Here is a 19,996-nt window from a genome sequence, read left to right as displayed (position 1 = left end):
TCACAGATTTTGATTATGAAGCCACAAATTGATTAGCATTAAAAGTGCCGGCGCTGAAAATCTCTATTGAAATAAATGAGACAATGCCGAAGACAGAAGTCCAATAAAATTCAATGTCAAAGTCAAATTTTGGCAGGCCTATAACTATTGTTTTTTTTTTTAGGAATTTAAGAAGTTTGAAATTTAGTAAAAATCCAATTAAAATCAGAGAGGCAACAGCTGTATATATAAATTTCTAATTTATAGAATTATAGAATATAGAAAACCAATTTTTGTTTATAGTACATACAAAACTTATGTTCATTTATTTATGCTTATGTTGCTTATATAGCTAAATCTTAGGCTAGAATCAGTTCAGGCAAGAAACAATTACTACAGATAATAACAAACAAGTTTTCAAAGACCTAAAAAACTATAACTTAAGCCCCCTTTTACACTGGCCACTGCATTTAAGGTTTAGTGATTTAACGAGATGATCTGATGATTTGGTAGGCCAGTGTAAATGGGTCTAACACCTGATTGTGGAATCAACTTTGGCCTAAGGTGGGCTTCACTGGCTTCACTGGATGAAGCCATGATCCTGCTTGATCATATCGGCTGCCTTCTCGGCGATCATGAAGACGGGTCCATTGGGATGGCCGGACATGATCTCGGGCATGATGCTGGCATCGGCGACTCGCAGATTCTTGATGCCGTGCACCCGCAGTCGATGGTCCACCACGGCGGCGCGATCGGATTTGGGACCCATCTTGGCGGTGCCGGAATAGTGGTAAATGGTGAAGGTGAAGTGCCGCACATAGCAGGCCCAGTAGGCCCAGCTCTTGTAGGGATGCTGCTTGCACGTGGGGATCTTCTTCTCCCACAACTGCGCATTGATCGCCTGCATGCCACGCTGGTCCATCAAACTAATGGCCTTCAGCAGGCCCCGCACCGAGATGTCCACATCGTAGGGATGGGCAAAGTAATTGGCATGGATGAGGGGATACTTGAAGGGATCGCTGCTCTTCAGCATGATGCGACCGCGACTCTTGGGGCGCAGTATCATGGGGAAGATCATGAAGGCGTTCAACGATTTGTCCTCGATCTCCGCAAATAGTGTATCGTAGATGACCTTCTTCAAGCCGAAGGCACGCGAGATGGCCGGATTGGAGGACATGGAACCGCCCACCAGGAAGAGCTCAATATCGGGCCAGCCATCCTCGTCGCGTTCGTGATCCAGATCCCAGAAGGCAATCGCCTCACAGCCACCGGGCGAACCATATGGTCCCTCCATCCGGTTGAATCGGTTAATGAGCGTGGGATCGGAGAAGTCCTCGAACTTCAAGGAGGTGGCATTGGTGGTGAACGTCACCGCCGGTGCCGTGTGATCCTGCAGATTGTAACCCACGGCCAGATCCGCCACTGGCTTGATGCCCACATCGCGAAGATGTTTCGCTGGTCCCACGCCGGAGAGCATCAGCAGTTGCGGCGTGTTGATGGCGCCGGCGGAGACAATCACCTCGCGTCTGGCCAGGATCTTCTGCATGCGTCCCTCGGTCTGCACCATAATGCCATAGGCCGTCTTGGTTTGCGGATCGATCAGCACCTTGGTCACCAGCGCATTCTTTCGCACATGCAGATTGCGCCGCTTGCCCTTCAGCGGATACAGATAGGCACGATTGGAGCTCCATCTGGTGGAATTGCGCGTTGTGGTGTGCAGGAAGGCCACACCATTCTGAATGCGTCCATTGTAGTCCCTGTACTTCAGCCCATCCTGCTGGGCAGCATCGACGAAGGCTTCGGCGATCCTCGAACGCCAGTTCACATAGCTGACCTTCACCGGGCCATTGCGACCCACATAATCCTCCTCCGCATCCGGCACACTGCTGCCCTCGTACTTCTTAAAGTACGGCAGCACATCCTTGAAGCTCCAGCCCGGATTGCCCAGTGCCTCCCAGCGATCGTAATCCCGGCGATTGCCGCGCGTGTACATCATGTAGTTGAGCACCGAACTGCCGCCCATCACCTTGCCCCTGGGCCAATTGCAGCGATTGTTGTTCATGGCCAGGCAGGCGTGGTCCGAGGGCTGTGTCCGGTACTTCCAGTTCATCTCGCCCAGCTGCAGGAAATGCGCCACAATGGGCACGTCCATGACGAGTCGCTCGGGCCCACCGGCCTCCAGCAGCAGCACTCGCCACTTGGGATTCTCCGAGAGTCGGGCGGCCAGGGCACAACCAGCTGTGCCAGCTCCTACTACTATAAAATCGTACTCGCTGTCGAGGATCACATTGTTGTCGTAGTTCTCCAGCTCCACGTCCGCCTGGCCGCGTCGCAGGAAGTTGATCGTCTCGAAGAGGACATTATTGTTGGTCTGCGCAGAGATGCGACTCCAGGTGGCCACATAGGCACACAGGCACAGGCCCACGAATATCAGCGATTTGCTTGTTGCCATTGGGGGGCCTTTTTAGTTACTTGCCACGAATTCTTCTGCACTTTTCACACCAATTGCACAGTCAAAAAAATATAATAAATTATTTGTATATTTTTGGGATATGATGGACGAACGCGTTCTGAGTGCTGTGTGATCGACGCGATCGCGAGCGTGTTGCCCAATCGGATACGTAACTAGAAATGCTGACAAATGCTGTGGCCAAGTTCAATTTAATATTAAATTCGGCGCCGATCGCCGAAGAGAAACGATCGCTTTGCGAATCTCTCGGCACTCGGTTTTCAGTTTTCGGTTTTTTTTTTGGTTTCTTCGGCTCACCAAGAATCTTCAAATCTTTCGGAAGACTTGACTATGGACACGTTCACAACGAATCTACATCCACGCAGACAAAGACGAAGAGCTGGCTGAAAACTGAAAGCTCCGACGATCTGACGAACTGAATCTGAATCTGAAAATGTATCTGTATCTGACATTGAGTTGCGCTTGCGCCGATTGACGATCGTTAGCAACTGCGAACAAGATGCGGAAGCCGGTGTCGAAACATTAAAGGGCCTCCCATGGCCCATGGAAAACCGGTGCTTAAGATCCTCCTCGATTTGGGTTTTGGCCTGCAATTAGCATAGTGTCATCGTCATTCAGTAAAAGAATTCGGGCGGGGTTCGTCGAAGAACCTGTCGCCGTTGTATCTGGTTAAATGTCAAACCAGATCGTACATAATAATAATCTGCATAATATGTTTAGAATTCTGTGGTTCTAGATGTCTATCGGTTAATTCATGTCATCGGGCTTATTAATAATAACTACTATTTATGCCAACGAGTTGTTATTCTACTAGCAATTCGCTTTAAATATTACACCTGTACAATTTTAATTTTAATGCAGGGAATTGTTGAATCATTCGTTACTACATCGTCATATAAAATTGATGACAAGCAACTAACAATTTCCAATTGATTTGCTGTAATTGAAACGTACTGCAATCGTATGATCTGCATTTGTTAATAGCTTTTCTCTATGCTAATAGCGTTTTAGCTTTAATTTATAATTTGGAAACAAAACAAAATTTCATGACAGGAATCATGAATCAGTATTATTATTGTTGTAATTTCTTTTTAATGGTGATAAACTGATATCAAAGTTCTCATTTCTCTATCAACCTTTTGCAATCTATATTTATCATCCATTGATATTACAACGCATGCCACTTAAAGAATTCGCAACCTTTTTCACTCTACAACACATTCAACACATTACAACACATTCCACTTGAAGCATTTGTACTGTATTGTATAGTGTTTAATTTACTAGAAATCACTCAGCAAATAATATTATTGATTGATAAGTGTTACTGATAGTTGGTTTTTGACTTATACAAAGTTATGATCCTCCTTGATCATGTCGGCCGCCTTTTCAGCTATTAGATAGACCGGTCCATTGGGATGGCCGGAGACCAGGTAGGGCATAATGCTGGCATCCACCACCCGCAGCCTATCGATGCCATGGACCCGCAGGCGGGCATCCACCACCGCCGAGGGATCCGAGCGAGGACCCATCTTGGCGGTGCCCGAGTAGTGGTAGATGGTGAAGGTGAAGTGGCGCGCATAGCAGGCCCAGTAGGCGCTGCTCTTCCACTTGTACTTGGCACAGTTGGGTATCCTCTTCTCGAACAAACGCGCACCGATCGCCTTGAAGGCGGGCATTTGCAGTAGACTCACCGCCTGTTCGATGCCCCGCACTGTGATGTTCAGGTCATAGGGATGCGCAAAGTAGTTGGCATAGATGAGTGGATGCTCCTCGGGATTGCGACTCTTCAGCTTGATGCGCCCCCGGCTCTTGGCGCGCAGTATCATGGGGAATATCATGAAGCCGTTGGCACTCTGGCGTTCCAGTTCGCCAAACATGCTCTCATAGACACTCGATTGGATGCCCAACGCGAGACGTAGTGCCAAATTCGTTTGCAAACCACCGCCCACCATGAAGAGCTCCATGTCGGCCCAACCATCGGGATTGCGTGCATCGTCCAGGGCGTAGAATGAGATGGCCTCCACGCCACCCGGTATGCGTAGCACGCCGCGTCCCTTCAGGAACTCAGCCATGGCCTCCGAGCCGAACATCTCGCTAATCTGCAGCGAGCTCTCGTTGCACAGGATGCTAATGGCCGGCGCAATGTGATCCTGCAGGTTGTAGCCCACGGCCAGATCCGCCAGCGGCTTTATGCCCATCTCCCGCAGATGCTTGGCGGGTCCCACGCCCGAGAGCATCAGCAGTTGCGGTGTATTGATGGCGCCCGCCGACAGGATGACCTCCTTGCGGGCCACAATCTTCTGCACTTTGCCATCGATTTTGACCATGACACCGAACGCCGTCTTCTTCAGCGGATCAATCAAGATCCTGGTGACCAAGGCGTTCTTTTTGATATGCAGATTCTTGCGCTTTCCCTTGATGGGATACAGATAGGCCCGATTGGAGCTCCAACGGGTCTCGTTGTAGATATTCGCCTGCAGATAGGACACGCGTATCTGCTGCTCCCCATTGTAGTCGCCTTGCGGCAATCCCGCATCCCGGGAGGCGCGCACAAAGGCCTCGGCAATGCGAGTCCTCGTCTCCGAGTAGCTCACCTTCACCGGGCCATTGCGACCCACATAATCCTCCTCCGCATCGGGCACACTGCTGCCCTCGTACTTCTTAAAGTACGGCAGCACATCCTTGAAGCTCCAGCCCGGATTGCCCAGTGCCTCCCAGCGATCGTAATCCCTGCGATTGCCGCGCGTGTACATCATGTAGTTGAGCACCGAACTGCCGCCCATCACCTTGCCCCTGGGCCAATTGCAGCGATTGTCGTTCATGGCCAGGCAATAGCTAGTGGATGGCTCCGTCCTGTACTTCCAGTTGATCTCGCCCAGCTGCAGCAGATGCGCCACAATGGGTATGTCCATGGCGTAGTTCTCGGGCCCACCGGCCTCCAGGAGCAGCACACGCCAACGCGGATTCTCGGAGAGACGTGCGGCCAGGGCACAGCCAGCGGTGCCGGCTCCAACTACAATAAAATCATATTTCGCCCATATGTGCTGGCCCTCGTCCAGATTCTCCAGATCCAATTGCGCCTGGCCGCGACGATAGATCTCGAGCATGTCGTTCAGCGCATTGCCACTGTCGATCTGGCTGATCACCATGGAGTACTCCAATAGCCAGAAGACAAGAAGGGACGCAATGTTCCAATGATTCCGTGGCAGAGTCTGCATCATGGAGCTGCTTCATCACCTTGCAGCCGGACTCACTCGACTGCCGCGATCGACTGGAACGCTGAGTTCTAAGAGCAGAACTAAAAAATCTAGAGGCTGCGGGTAACTGCAACTGGAAAACTCAATGGGGGCCCTGCACTGTTGACAATTACGACTCTTGGGCCCAACTATCATCAGTCATCAGTCCAGTTTGATTCTTATTTTTATATTTTTCCACAACAGTGAAAACTGAGAGTGTACTAAGTAGTGTGTGCAATTGATCGATCGTTCAAAGATCGTAAACATTCCAACCAAAATGCAGTGCGAATGCACAAATCAACGATTCACGGGGTATTGTATGTTCTCAACTGTGTGCTGAATACAGAAATCGCCTAATAACGGGGTCTGATCTAATAATCATATCGATGGATTGTGGCTAAGGGAAAATAACAACGAAATTAGAACTTGGAGGTGACGATACCCAATGGGGAACAACACAATTTCTAGAACTTTAATTGCTTGGAATTAAGTTCTATTCGGTAAAGCAGTAATATTAAATAAAAAGATGGATAATTGTACAAAATATGTCGGTTGCCAAGTGTAATGAGAGAGAGTATTTAAGTTATATAAAAAGAAGCATGAAATACACCATGACAAAAGTGGGAAACGTAAATATACCAAGAAGATTTCATTTACAAAGCAAACCTAACATTATAAACTCAGTTTCTCAGCTCGTAAATGTATTGCGAAAATGTTTATCGCAGCTGGCAATTTATAGTTAATAGTTAATAGTTCATTTATTGATTTGTTTCCAAACGATCAGTAGTCGCTTCTAATTATACTCACCTCCTAGTAAATGGTGAATGGTTTTAGTGGCATGTAATGTTTGTTTTTATTCACGGGGCTGATTGTTTTTCGTTGTTTTGTTTCTTTGAAGCAAAGCTTTGTGTTTAGTAAGTAATTTTTATAATTATTTCCGCTTGCATGTGAATATTCGTGAGCTTAGAATGGGAGAGCCCAAGAGAGTCGATTGTTTGCCAGTTTGGCAGTTTGTGAAAAATTCCAAGATACCCGTAGCCACCAAGCTTGGAATCATGGTTACTTGCCAACGTAAACTTGGCCAGTCGACCGCAACCGTATGACATACTAAAAAGAGTAAAAATGTATAAAAAAAAAGGAAAATAAAAATAAAAATAAATTAAAATGCTGCTTAATGGTTTTTTGATGTATTCTCCGCCCCACAATGGCGACGTTCTGATGTGGTATATGCTTAGTCGAAGGACATCGCCCAGAGATTCCGTTGCCAGAAGGAGTTACTACTCATAATCAACATCATCATCATCATCATCATTGAGAGAGCACATGACTGGCATACAAATGAGCTAAGAACCCTCGAGAAACCATCTGAAGGGCAGCCCAGAACCAATCTCCGTTGACATTCAAGCCCAAATGAAGCGATACACTGGACACTTTGGAGTCAAGGCTGCAAAAGCCATTGCGGCTTCCAATTTCGCAATTCGTCTGCGATTCGCGAGCTTCAAGTTCGTTGAGCTGCCATTCGATTATGTGCAGTGCAAACAATTCCTGTGAACTCCGCAAAAATGCATTTTAAACTCGGTATTCAAGTTAGTAAACTTGTTTTACAGCCAAAGATACAGATTGATTTTCTGAGCAACAAAAGTACTTTTTCCAGTTTAAACAAATAAAATGTGTTTGAGTTGCTTTAGGAACTTTTTGTCTTTGTATAACTGCAGCTAGTAATTACTCATGTCATTAAATTACCCATTTAACAACTAGCTGCTGTTTTTCGCCCAGTGCAGCCAGCTAACGGCAATTCATGCTTTGAGTCTAACTATCGATTGCTGGCTAAGAAACAGCAGCAAAATGACTGCTTTTGTGCGCATAGAGTCAAGAATTTAAGCAAACTCGTTGTCTTTGACCGAGTTTTCATAGTTGGCAACTGCCGATTTTGGCCAAGCTGCTCTTTGCACCGACTGACAATTTTCAAATTTGGGGCCTCGACCATGTCGCTTTACTGGCTCTTTGACACTCACACCAGCTAGCCCATGGCATTCAGGATTTCAATGCATTTAATTCACTTCGCAGAAGGATGTTTTTCGCTTGTTATTGCGAATGTGAAGCGAATTTCCTCTGTTGATACTGCTGATGGTTTGACATTCTGCCGAATGACTGGCGGAATTTGAGAAAATGTGCTGGCCATAAAATGTTCTCAACTTAGCCGTAAAACGCGACTTATGGTTTTGTTTTTTTCATTCTTCTGTTTTGTTGGTGGCGATTAATTGCGTTGACTTCGATCATCATGACGAAGCAACTCGTTCACTTCGAAAAATTTGCATAGACAGTGCTTTAGATGTGGTAACATTTGGCGATCGAAAGCAGTTAAAATATCCCATTCCTGATTAAAGCCAAAAACCAGTTTATTTGCAAGAATTAAGAGGCGCTTTGTTTTATGAATGAATGAAGGTAGAATATGTATTCAATGTTCTCATCTACTTGGTAATACATTTTTCTTATAGAAAACGAAATTCTTATTATACATATTACGGGAAAATCATTTCTTGGCTTTATTTTATACTTCCTAAACTGAATTGAAGCATTTTAAAGTGCATTTTTAGTACAAACTGGGGGTTTCCTAATTCGACATGCCAAATGCAGTAGCTTTATTATCTGTTATTTTACGAGAGGTCATTACAGGCAGCAATGACATAATATTACATAATGTAATAGAAATGTTTTGCAACTGCTTTGAAGTTTGCTCAACAATTGCTTTTCTGTTATATTTATGTTTTTAAATCGAGTAGGTCAAGCCAGAACTGTCAAAATTTCCAAATAGAAAAGGGTGAAGCAAAAACTTTGGGCATACTACATCTAAAACTCTGGGCAATGCACAGACCAGCTGTAAAGGAACGTGAACCTAGGATTACAATCCATCCTAAAGGTGCACCGCCATCTAGAATATTTTCAAGTTCGACGAGTTCCGACAGCGAGCCAAGTTGTTCCACAAAATATTTGAAAAAGCTGCAAATCGATAGAAACATAATTGAAACTGCGGCTCCAAAGCCCAATTGCTTTAGTGTTCAGTATCGCATTCCTGGTCTTTCTGAAAATGGATACGATGGGGATACCGATGAAGTTGGTGATGATGATGGGGATGAAGGGGATGATGCCACAATTGCAAACCTGCCGAATTGTAGCCCATCGAGCTCAATCCCTTTGAACAACTATGTGCTCCCAGAATCGATTCCATCCCATAGATTTGGTGGATTTCTACATGTCCTCTCCCGCAGTTTGTATCGCTCTTTGGCCAGGATGGCCACTGGACTTGGACTGAGACATCAGCAATCTGCCTGGTACAAGAACTGCTGGCAAAGTCCTGGTTCCAAGCCAAAAAGTGTCCATCTTATGGATCCATCCGCGCCCAGTTTGCTTGCGAAGTTGCCGCCAAATCCGCAAAACAGCGAGAGTTCCACAACGATGTGATATCTTTACCATTAAACCCCGCATCGCAATAGTCTGTAAAATATATGTTCAATATAATAGGTATAAAATCAAATCAATAAATAAAACAAATATACATTATGCACAACCGGAACCCCTGCGTAAATAGAAGTATTATTGCAGTTTATTGAGTGATTTCCATAATTCGATTACACAAAGGAAATCGACGCATTTCATTGTAGGAAGTCTAGCTGAGTAAATGAATCAATTATTGAGACTTCCCCCGAATTTTTGGAGCCGAAACCAATCGATTCATTTGCAGATGATTGACATGACAAAGCAGAACAGAAGTTGAATAACATTTTGATACGATCATAATGTGCATAATTGCTATACGCCAACGCACAAATATAGATACAAATATAGATACAGATACAATCCAAATAGATACACACACCAAGTTTGGCCAGATAACATTATTGTTTGCCAAGCACTAAAGCACATTAAAGTGTGCAATTATTTGATTTGAAGTCCACTATTCGGTGCGATTGTTGTGATCAATGGTCAATGGAGTACACTCAGTTCAAAAATGAAATAGCTGATGAAGTCAGGAAGTTGATTGGATAGATCAGCGCAAAGATGATGATGGAACCTGGGGTTCATGGATCAAGTTAATCAAACGAAATAAATGCCATAAATCAGTCTAGAAAATAATTTGTTTACTAATTAAAAAGGGCGGACTGTAAGGCAATCATTTTACGAGTACTAGCTTACAATTCTTAAAAAGAAAATTCTAAAAAATAATTTGTTAACTAATTAAGAAGGGCGGAGCTTTGACTGTAAGGCAATAATTTTAAATACTCTGTTAGGTAATGGAAAAATCCACAGATTTCTACCTTCCATTATGCAAATCACTGACTCAATCGACGCAGAACATGAGCTTAATAGTTCTTATAAAAAAAATTATAAACTTACCACTGAATCATAAAACCCGATATGTCTGCCCAGCATTTCCGAGCCCCAAGGTTGCCCCCCAAAAAAAGTGACTAAGAAGTATTTGTTCACCTTTGATTGGCACCTTTGTAACAACTTAAAGAACTGGCTGCTCGGGTTCCTCGATCGTCTATATGGGTCACTAATCATGAACCAGGGTCGTGAGTTAACAGAATTAACAGAATTAACAGAAAATCGAAAGAAACGAGACACTTCCGCTTGCGCAAAGAATGCTGCCATGTTACCATGAATATTTATGCTGTAATCTCGCACAATTCTCAGTTTTTCATGATTTATCGAAACCAATTATAATATTTTTCCTCTTTTTTTGTATTTTTTCTATTTACAGGTGAGTGGCTTGCTGCGGAGTATGCAAATAAGTGAATACTACGACTATAACGAGGCAGAGATCAAGTTCATTGGGTCTGGGTCAACTGCTCGCACACGATGGCGCTTGTCTAACGGAGATCGGAGATCACAACAAGTTGATTGACCTCTAACTGGAACGGTAACACAACGATCCGGAAGTTTATCAATTTTATCATTTCTGCTGCAGATGATCCGCTGCCATGTAGATACATACATACTTCCGCTGGGCATTGACCCAGTTTGGGGTTTAGTGAATTTTTGCAGACTCTCTTGCCAAATTTTGCATATTTGCTATTTGCTTGCGTTTATTGCGTTTGTGGCCGAGTTTGGCCGCTGGGAGATTTGCGTGTGGACACATGTGTCTAGGGCAGAGCTGGCGATTTGATCTCGTGGCGAAATTGCACTTGGTCACGTAGACATTGGGTCTCCATTCCGCTTAAGCCGTTCTCTCTGTGCTTTATACACCTATTTTTCGGGGGCGTGGCTGAATTCATTTCACTAAACAAGTCCGCATATGTAAACTGATAGGTATGCGACTGGTGGATACCGTTTATAACCACATGGCGTATACGTAATGTGCATCCACAAACAAATCAATACAAAACACTTATTCTTTATTGATTAAATAAAGGATAAGAGCTAGATTTTATACAATTTATTTACATATAATATTGCAAGTAAATAGTTAGTGATCTTCACTCATTAACTTATGTTTGCTATGTTCACAGGGCGTATACGCAATATCGAAATATTGCACTTTGTACCTTTCAACTTCGCATACCCTACGAATTAAATATACTTTTACATTAAAAGAACCCCAATTAGACCTTGAACTTGCCCGAAACGCTGGCCCATTAAAATGTGTGATTTGTTGGCCATGTTTTGTGTAAATGCGCTTAGCAGCGTCTTGGAGATTTCCATTAATAAGCCATAAAATCTGTTTTTTTGTGCTTAGCTTCAGTTGAAATGATTATAAGCCGGTTTTTTTTTCTTCATTTTTTGCCGGTCAATTAGAACGTTTCGTGGTCGAAAAGTGGTACAGGGACCACTCACTTAGCATCTTGGCATCTTCATCGATCCGTTGGTCCGGAAAAAGACAATCCAAAGTGATTATAATTTGAGTTGATTAGACCAACTTGCGTTCCGTTGGCCATTTCCGGCTTCCGATACTAGCATGAAAATGAAAATTGTTGACCAAGGCCATGGTCTGCCTCGTTGGCCTGTCAGAAATATGATTTATAACACTTCGATTAGGCAACTTAAAATGTTTAATATGTTTCGTATATATATCTATATATTTTACTGGGCGTTGCAGCGACAAGTTGAAAACGTGCCTTGTCTGCTGGTAAGTAATTAAATATACACATTTTCTACACAAGAATGTTGCGTGTTATGTCTTTTTTACTACCGCGCCCAAATGCTAGGCTATGGTATATAAATACTCAGATGGCTATTTGAAGTTAAGTTGAATAGGGTTGGGCCCCACTATGTATTTCGTGAATATTTTCACTTGGGCTGGGGCCTATTTAGTTGTCACTCATCGTGTCTGATGTAATCAATCAAATACTGCCTATGATGTAATTAAATGTAGAAAGCTTTTACTCAGTTTCAATACTGATACAAAAAAGTTACTATAAGCAATGGAACTCCATGTTAGTTCTTAAACAAACTACACGTTTTTACTATAAGCAATGGAACTTCATGTTAGTTCCTAAACAAACTACATATATCTTGAGTTAGAACACAAATTGCTGAAACAAAATATGGGCAAATACACCCAATCACCTGATGATTCAACTTTTCAAATTTATTTACGCCACTAAACCATTTTGCTTACCTCACCTGTGTTGCCTGCTTTTCGGCTGTTAGCAAATAACAAGCATTTCGCCTTCATGTTTATGCAAATTTAATTTATTAAATAGAATGTCATTTAAATAATGAAGTTCATGGAAGGTTTCTATAAATAGTCAAAGAACATTAAACTAACTAAGCTAACTTATCATAAATAATACATAAGCAAAAAAAAATGACAACAATTACTTAGGTAAGCAGTTAAACTATGACTCGATTTCTGGATTCCTTCTAGCAATGGATCGTTGTGTACAGTGCGATGAGATTCAATGGGAAGTACGAGTTACGCAACTCCGCCTGGTTGCACATAGACATCTATATTCTTTTATTGATAACGCCAGCAGATAGTAACTTCTAGCCTAATGTGTTGTGGAAATTGTATAGGCTTTTGGAGTACTTATTGTCTTGATGAAAGACAAACGACGCGGTACCATGATTCTCAGGTGTAAACCTTTTATGAGTGGTACTTTTAAATGGTTTCACAAGGAAGCATCAATCATTTCTGGTTCCGTAGTAAAGTTTTTATGAGCATTACAAGATGGCCATCCAATGATAATGAACTTCAAGTCGGTGATATAGACGTTTTGGTTGTTTTCATACATAAGATAGCTTCTGGTTTCAGTGTAGATAAAGAATTTAGGTAAAGAATGTTCGGTGCATTTTCGAATCACATTCTGGTTTTAGTTTCAGTTGAGTTTAATAACGAACTCAAAGAGTTTATGTTGCAACATGCTGCAACTTTAGCAATGGCAAACATTTTGTGTTGTTCTCTCGTTGTGGACACTTTCTGTGAGTGTTTAAAGCTATGGAGCCCTGAGCACAAAATCGGGAGCTAACTGGAGCTCTATATGTATTCTTCATCGCTTAGCCACTAACTAACTAAGTGAAGTCGCTTAGCCACTAACTATCCGCATAGTTGAGTGTGAAGTTGCTGCTGCTGTCAATGTTGCTGCTGTTGTTGCTTGTGTTGCTGCTGCTGCCTAAGTTGATGTGACTGCTGCTGTTGCTGAAGTTGCTGAAGTTGCTCTCCATGTTGCTCCTGTCACTGATGTTGCTGCTGTCGCTTTGGCTGCTGTTTCTGGGCAGTGTGCTGATGCCCTGAATGTCACTGCCAGCTGGCACTGGATCTCTAACTCCATTAGCTTGCCGCTTCACTTTGTACTCGGGATTCGTGAGCCAGTCCTCCTTGATGAGATCCGCGCCCTTTTCCGCTATCATTATGACCGGTGCATTGGTATTGCCACTGCTAATCGTTGGCATGATGCTGGCATCAATCACCCTGAGTCCACGCACTCCATAGACCCGCAGGCGGGGATCGACCACAGCCTCGGGATCCCAGGCGGGTCCCATCTTGGCGGTGCCACACGGATGGTAGATGGTCATCGAAATGGTGCGCACATGGCACTCCAAGTAGGCATCGGATAGGAATTTGTGCTGCTTGCAATTGGGCAGCGGTTTGCGCCACAATCGCGAGCCGAATTGCTTGAACACCTGGGCCTCAGCCACGCGAAGCGCTATCTTGGCACCTTCCACCAAAGTTTTCGCATCCAAGGGATCATCGAAGTAGTTGGCATTGATGAGGGGATAGTGGAAGGGATTCGCCGAACGTAGTTTCACCGAACCCCTCGATCTTGGCCTCAAGAGCAGTGGCATTATCGTCCAGCTGTCCTTGTTGGCTATGGGATGGTAGACCTCTTGGTACACCGACTCCTTCAGGCCCAACACCTTCTTCACTCGGGCGCCATTGTCCGAGTTAATGGAGGCCGGTGCCATGTGGAACTGAATGTCCGGCCAGTCGAGACTGCGATTGGAGTAGGGTGTGTGCACAAAGGCCAGACCCTCGACGCCACCCAATGTGGTCATCGGTCCGCGTTCCCGCAACACATACTGAAAGGTGACCGCGGTGGGATTGAAGCGATCCTGCACAATGGCCACGGGCTTGTCCACCAGGAACGTGAGTCCGCCCATTCCCACATGATCCTGCATATTCTCGCCCACGGGCAGATCTTGCAGCACACGGATGCCGTGCTTCTCCAGATGTTTTCGTGGCCCCAAACCAGATAGCATCATTAGCTGTGGCGTATTGATGGCACCAGCCGACAGGATAACCTCCCGCCTGGCCGCTATCCTGTACACCTTGCCATGTTTGACAAACTCCACGGCCTGGGCCCGCATGGTGCCCGGTTCGATGATGATCCTGGTCACCTGGGAGTTCATCGACAGATGGAAGTTCTTGCGCGAGCGTATGGGTCGCAGGAACGCCTTGGCGGTGGAACATCTCGAGCCACGACGTATCGTTCCCTGGGCAATCATGAAGCCCGCCTGTTTGGCGCCATTGATGTCGCGATTGTCGTAGCCCATCTGAGTACCGGCTTCCACGAAGGCGGCCACCAAAGGTGAATGCCACGGTGACTCCTGAACCGTCAGCAGTCCACCGCGACCATGATACTTATTGTTGGCCAAATAGGGATTGCGATTATCCTCCGATTTCTTGAAGTAGCGCAGCACATGATCGTAATCCCAGCCAGGATTGCCCAGCGAGGCCCAGTGATCGTAATCGTTGCGATTGCCGCGCACATAGAGCATATAGTTCAGCACCGAACTGCCGCCCAAAACTCGTCCCCTTGGCCAATTGCAGCGATTGTTTTGCATACCCAGGCACGCCTTCGTCGAGGGCTCCGTCTTGTAGGCCCAATCCAGTTTGCTCAACTGCAAATAGGCCGCCAGCGATGGCACATCGGAGATCTCGTTCTCATCCGGACCGGCCTCGATCAGCAGCACTTTCCATTTCCTCACCTCGCTCAAGCGATTCGCCACCACAGCTCCCGCCGAACCACTGCCCACCACTATGAAGTCGTACTCCGGATACAGATTCAGCTGGTCCAGGGGCCGCGATTCGGGATCCACGGCATCGTAGCGATAGTACGTGATGGCGGCCAGCATCAGTGGGATGAGCCACAGTCCGGTGGTCACCACGCCGAAAGTGGACTTGATCACAGTGGTGATGAACAGCAGATTGAGCACCATGTTGGCCTACGGATGTCTACTTGGGTTCTCTGTGGGTTTATCCCTATATAGTTCTTGCTATATTGTTACTCTTTTGGTTTTTATCTTCTTGCCACTCTCTGAAGTCTAGGGTTTCTTTCTTTTGTGCATGGCGGGGCTCTGAGGTGGCCCGATTTTCAGTAAACTGCTCAGTTTCAAAGCTGCTCTGCTCCAGTGCTTTTGTGCCACCAAGTTTAGTGCGTTCCTAGTTTTCTATTTTTTTTTATAAGAAGAGAGTTCTCTATTTTCTGTGTGGTTTTTTAAACAGTAATTCCTTATTCCACTATTCTTTGCTTCCTTGCATTTAAAGTAATTATTGCTGGTAGATTAATTGTAGTCTAGTCATTCCTTATCCTTATATGTTGTGCTATCCTTGTGCTCTTCGTAGGCCAGCTGAAAGATAAGAAATATAGTTTAATTAATATACATATTTTGGCAGCATTTACTTTCCATTGATGTTGTTTTGTATCGCTGTTAAAAGAGAACTTTATGCAACTTCACGGCTTAAGTTTTCACATTTGAAGTTACAAAACCTAGGTGTTTGCAATCCCGCTGATTATCTAATGTAATTTCGCAGGCTTAACCAACCAAAAAGGCGCCATTATCGCTTGCAAAACATTCTTGCATGTTCTGGTTGTTGCCGATCTAAATGATTTACCAATTTCGAGCTGATTTGCCTAACCTAACTGCCCAATCGAATGCATTCGGTTGCAACAGTTGCATTTGTGTTGCACTCATCCAAGACACACTAGCCACTAAACTCCATAATAATATTTCCCGACCAATTTTGGATGTTAACACGTCGACGACCTTGACGATATATAGCGGCCAAAAGCGACAAAGGGGGAATTGTTAGCGGCTTTTTGCGTTTTCTACGTTTTTTGGTTTATAATGTTAGCCACGTAAATGCAACCATCTCTCTGTTTGTTTGTCTTTCAAATTCGTCGGCCGTTTTTTCGCTTTTCGGATTACAACAATCATTTTTCGTTGGTTGTTGTACGATCCAATGACGTAACCGGTGGACCTATGGTTTTTATTTTTTTTTTAAATTTATTTTTGGATCTTTTGGGGTATTCGTAATTGGCGTGCTCGATTGGGCAAAAGACATACGAAATGGGTTTCGTTTCATTTCGATTGTTTTGCGAGCAGTATTTGTATTTTTTTGAGCTAAGCCCGGACTTAAGCCCAGATCGAAACTCAATAGCCATTGGTTTTTGGCCATAGATACGAGTGTATATGTGGACATGGGATCTGTTGACACATGGCGGCTGTATGTTGAGTTGTTATCGAGCGGGTGTTGAAATACCAAATACCCAACGCCATTTAACGCCTGTCTATCCAGTTTACCCATAAGTGCGGGGTTCCTTCCTTTTTTATTATTTTCTTTTCTCTTGATTTCAGAAGGGGGTGGCGTTTTGGGTGGGAGTGGGAGTGGGAGTGGTGGGTGAGAAACCCACAATTTACATACCTGGCCTAATGAGTGTGCGATGCAGAGAGAGGAGAGACAGGTGAAGGGATGGGAGAAATAAAAGTGACAGGTGGTGTCGAAAGACAGGGAAGTGATGGCCATTTCATTTGAGTGATTAACGATGCCGCCTGCTATTTATAAACAAATCGATTTGCCGCGCTTTACAAGTTCATTAAGTCTAAGTTATGGCGCAAATTAAGCGCACCACGGCCTATAAAGAGATCTAATTAAAAGCAGGTATCTCATTAATTACCAACTATAATTATAAGTTATGCAGTTGGAGTTCAAACTAAATTTTGTAATGATAAAACTAAATTTTGTAATGATAAAACAACATTTTGTAATGATTAAACTAAATTTTGTAATGATAAAACTAAATTTTGTAATGATTAAACTAAATTTTGTAATGATAAACTAAATTTTGTAATGATAAACTAAATTTTGTAATGATAAAACTACATTTTATAATGATAAAACTAAATTTTGTAATGATAAAAGTAAATTTTGTAATGTTAAAACTAAATGTTGTAATGATACTTTTTTTTAATAATAGTTTGGAACTTTGCTAATCTGGTTTTATAACATTTGTAAAGCCTATGAAAATTCTTTATCATAAAATCCGCCTTAAGCTTGTGTAAAATGTATAGCGAAATTGTCAGTAAACTCTTTTATTACCACAGGTTGACATTCATTGCTACGACCAGTTTTTATAAATTGAATGACATCCAAGCTGAATTGTAGCCTACTTACTCTTTGAGTTTGGAATAGTTTTTAGATTTTTCACCGCTTTTCTCTCGCTTTGCTTTCCTTGAAACCCGGCCCCACTGACGTAATCAGTTTCAATGTCGATTTCTTATCACTTCAATTGCCAACCGCAAAACCCGATCTTCCGGCGACCAAGTGAAAGGCCAGACCAGTAAAAAAAATATATATATATATAAAAAAAAGCAACAGGTTGCTATCTTGCCACAGATGCAGATACGGATTTGGATTCGGATTCAGATTCAGTATCTGAAGAGTGGAAGCTGCGGCTGCATTTCTTTTACAGATTGCTTTTCTTCATTTCTTAGGGTTCGTTTTTTCTGAGCTTTGTTTTGGTTTTTATTTTTTTGTGCGAAAAACCTCCGCGGGGCAGAGAGTGCGGCAACAAAAATCGTTGTAAAAATGTCGAAAAAAAGTTGCACAAAATTGGGTCAGCAGCGACAGCAAACAAGTTTACTTTTGCGGCTCCGGGACCAGGTAAACCTGTTGGCCCGGCCCGGAGTTATCATCCCCCCACCCCCCTTACCCCTTACCGCTTACCCCTTACCCCTTCCACTTTTCACTCCCCACCTCACTCCCAACTGCTATTGACATGCGTCATTACGGTGGAGAAAAATCACGTTGTATTTAGGCCCGAGTCAAACATCTACATCAACAGCTGTCGGCAAAAGAATAGTAGTACAATATACATAAAAGCGCTATATTGCTGCTCTATTTTGAATACTTTTGTGGGGAAGAAGGAATACTGTCTTTGGAAAATGTATCAAAAGTGCCTATTTAAGTTAAAATGGAGCATAAACACAAGTTGAAGTGGTAAAGCCAAAAGCTAATATCTTGAGCACTGCTGTGAGTGGATTATTATATTTACAATCTTGTATCGTTGCAAACCGATTAGATTTCCTGTCCAGCCAAAGGCCAAGATCACCGTGATCACTACCCCTACTACTTCAGAGGTTTTTATATGCCTCACTGTTTTTAGCACCCACGCACTCAACCACTTTATCATTTGATGATTGCGACAATTAAGTGATTTCGTTTGCCGATTTTGTGCGCTAATTTGGTGTAAACAAACACAAGACATCAGTCAGTCAGTCAGTCAGTCAGCTACTCAGTTTCAGGTTGTTGTTTTACCACTCGACATTGCTATACAGTTGCCTGGGTTCATGATTACAATGTCAGCTGGTGTCATTTGGTGTCATTTGATGTCATTTGGTGTCATTTGGTGTCAGTCACCTTGGCCGCCACAGGTGCCACACTCATTTGCCGGCTGGATTCTTCAGCTTTTTGTTTGTGTCATTGACTTGATTTTGGCCACAAGCAAAAGTAGCAGCATCAGCAACCTAACTGTATTCAAATAGTGCAATTAGCTAATTATAATACTCATGGCTGAAGTAAAATGTTTTAATTACCTAGCGGCAAATTTCATTTAGCTGCAACAACACCCAGGAAAATGCGCGCCACAAACTGCTGCTGCACAGCAACAAATTTTTTCATAATAAACTCAATGCCAGAATAATGCAGTTGAAGTTACAAAAAATTGGCAAATATACTGATTTTTCGCGGTGTATTACTGCTGGTGCGTGCCAAATGTTAATTAAAACTATGCACTGGCCATCGAGGCAACAAATCGAATAAAACAGGGATGTTTACGACTACTGGGAGATAGTTTCAAGGAAAACAAACATTGCACAAATTTGCGCTATTTATTTATTAGCAAATAAAGATAAATTGGAAACATAATGGCCAAACTGCACCCAAAGGATAGGCATCTTTAAAAGTTTTGGATATTTTTTATGTATATTTATGTGGAGATAGTTCCCAGATAATCGTTACTTCTTGTAGTTTGAAAACCATTTAAATGTATTCATAAAGCTGAACAAGTTGAATTGCTTTACCGAGAAGCCATTCATTTTTGAAGAGTATAACTAAATGCATTTTTATTCCAATGACTTGTATGCTGACTATCAAAATTAGATACCCTTTTTCATGACTTTACAAACAGCTTCAGTGATATTAAACTCCCATTTTTGATCAAGTATCTTCCATTTAAAAGCCTAATCTATCTTAAAAGCCTGCTGGCAAAAAGCCTTCAGTGTCAAACTGGAGGCATCCACTATGATGTGGCTGCTGTTTTCGAAGATGTTGCTACTGCGCTAAAGTTATGCGAAATGGGCGTGGCCGACGTCGCCCACTTCTCATTTCTTTTTTCCATTTTTTTTTTGTCTATTTTGGTTGATGTTAATGCAAATTTCTTTGTGTCTCCGCGAGAGCCCAGTGTTCATAGAGAAACAACTGCTGTTGATGTTGCAAAGACAAATCTTTCTATTGTCTTTAGCGTTGCAAAAAAAAGGGGGAAAAAAAGCGAACAAAAAAAAGAAGAAAATGTTACAGCAGCAGCAA

General features: G+C 43.3%; 5 protein-coding genes across 8 annotated transcripts in view; 2 read left to right on the top strand and 3 right to left on the bottom strand.

Annotated features, from left to right (window-relative positions):
• The window catches only part of LOC122625132 (flotillin-2), a 90,721-nt gene that overhangs the window by 10,727 nt on the left and 59,998 nt on the right, over window positions 1-19,996 (top strand). The gene's annotated exons all lie outside the window — the stretch shown is intronic.
• On the bottom strand, window positions 318-3,502 carry LOC122625128 (glucose dehydrogenase [FAD, quinone]). The gene has a single exon (XM_043805043.1). The coding sequence runs from the start codon at window positions 2,429-2,431 to the stop codon at window positions 560-562; it is 1,872 nt and encodes a 623-aa protein (XP_043660978.1). The 5' UTR covers window positions 2,432-3,502; the 3' UTR covers window positions 318-559.
• On the bottom strand, window positions 3,663-5,766 carry LOC122625126 (glucose dehydrogenase [FAD, quinone]). Its single transcript, XM_043805041.1, has one exon. The coding sequence runs from the start codon at window positions 5,671-5,673 to the stop codon at window positions 3,796-3,798; it is 1,878 nt and encodes a 625-aa protein (XP_043660976.1). The 5' UTR covers window positions 5,674-5,766; the 3' UTR covers window positions 3,663-3,795.
• LOC122625134 lies at window positions 8,474-9,269 on the top strand. The gene has a single exon (XM_043805053.1). It carries the CDS (start codon window positions 8,554-8,556, stop codon window positions 9,148-9,150), a length of 597 nt encoding a protein of 198 aa, XP_043660988.1. The 5' UTR covers window positions 8,474-8,553; the 3' UTR covers window positions 9,151-9,269.
• LOC122625120 (glucose dehydrogenase [FAD, quinone]) lies at window positions 12,825-15,373 on the bottom strand. The gene has a single exon (XM_043805035.1). The coding sequence runs from the start codon at window positions 15,346-15,348 to the stop codon at window positions 13,222-13,224; it is 2,127 nt and encodes a 708-aa protein (XP_043660970.1). The 5' UTR covers window positions 15,349-15,373; the 3' UTR covers window positions 12,825-13,221.

This window comes from Drosophila teissieri, chromosome X, assembly GCF_016746235.2.
Source record: "Drosophila teissieri strain GT53w chromosome X, Prin_Dtei_1.1, whole genome shotgun sequence".
NCBI lineage: Eukaryota > Metazoa > Arthropoda > Insecta > Diptera > Drosophilidae > Drosophila > Drosophila teissieri.
The sequence above is the reverse complement of the archived record's forward strand: the minus strand, read 5'-3'. Positions and strand labels throughout refer to the sequence as shown.

What these genes read in the sequence shown, in the direction of transcription:
- LOC122625120 (XM_043805035.1), bottom strand. Translation starts at nt 15,348, where the DNA reads ATGGTGCTCAATCTGCTGTTCATCACCACTGTGATCAAGTCCACTTTC.
- LOC122625126 (XM_043805041.1), bottom strand. Translation starts at nt 5,673, where the DNA reads ATGATGCAGACTCTGCCACGGAATCATTGGAACATTGCGTCCCTTCTT.
- LOC122625134 (XM_043805053.1), top strand. Translation starts at nt 8,554, where the DNA reads ATGCACAGACCAGCTGTAAAGGAACGTGAACCTAGGATTACAATCCAT.
- LOC122625128 (XM_043805043.1), bottom strand. Translation starts at nt 2,431, where the DNA reads ATGGCAACAAGCAAATCGCTGATATTCGTGGGCCTGTGCCTGTGTGCC.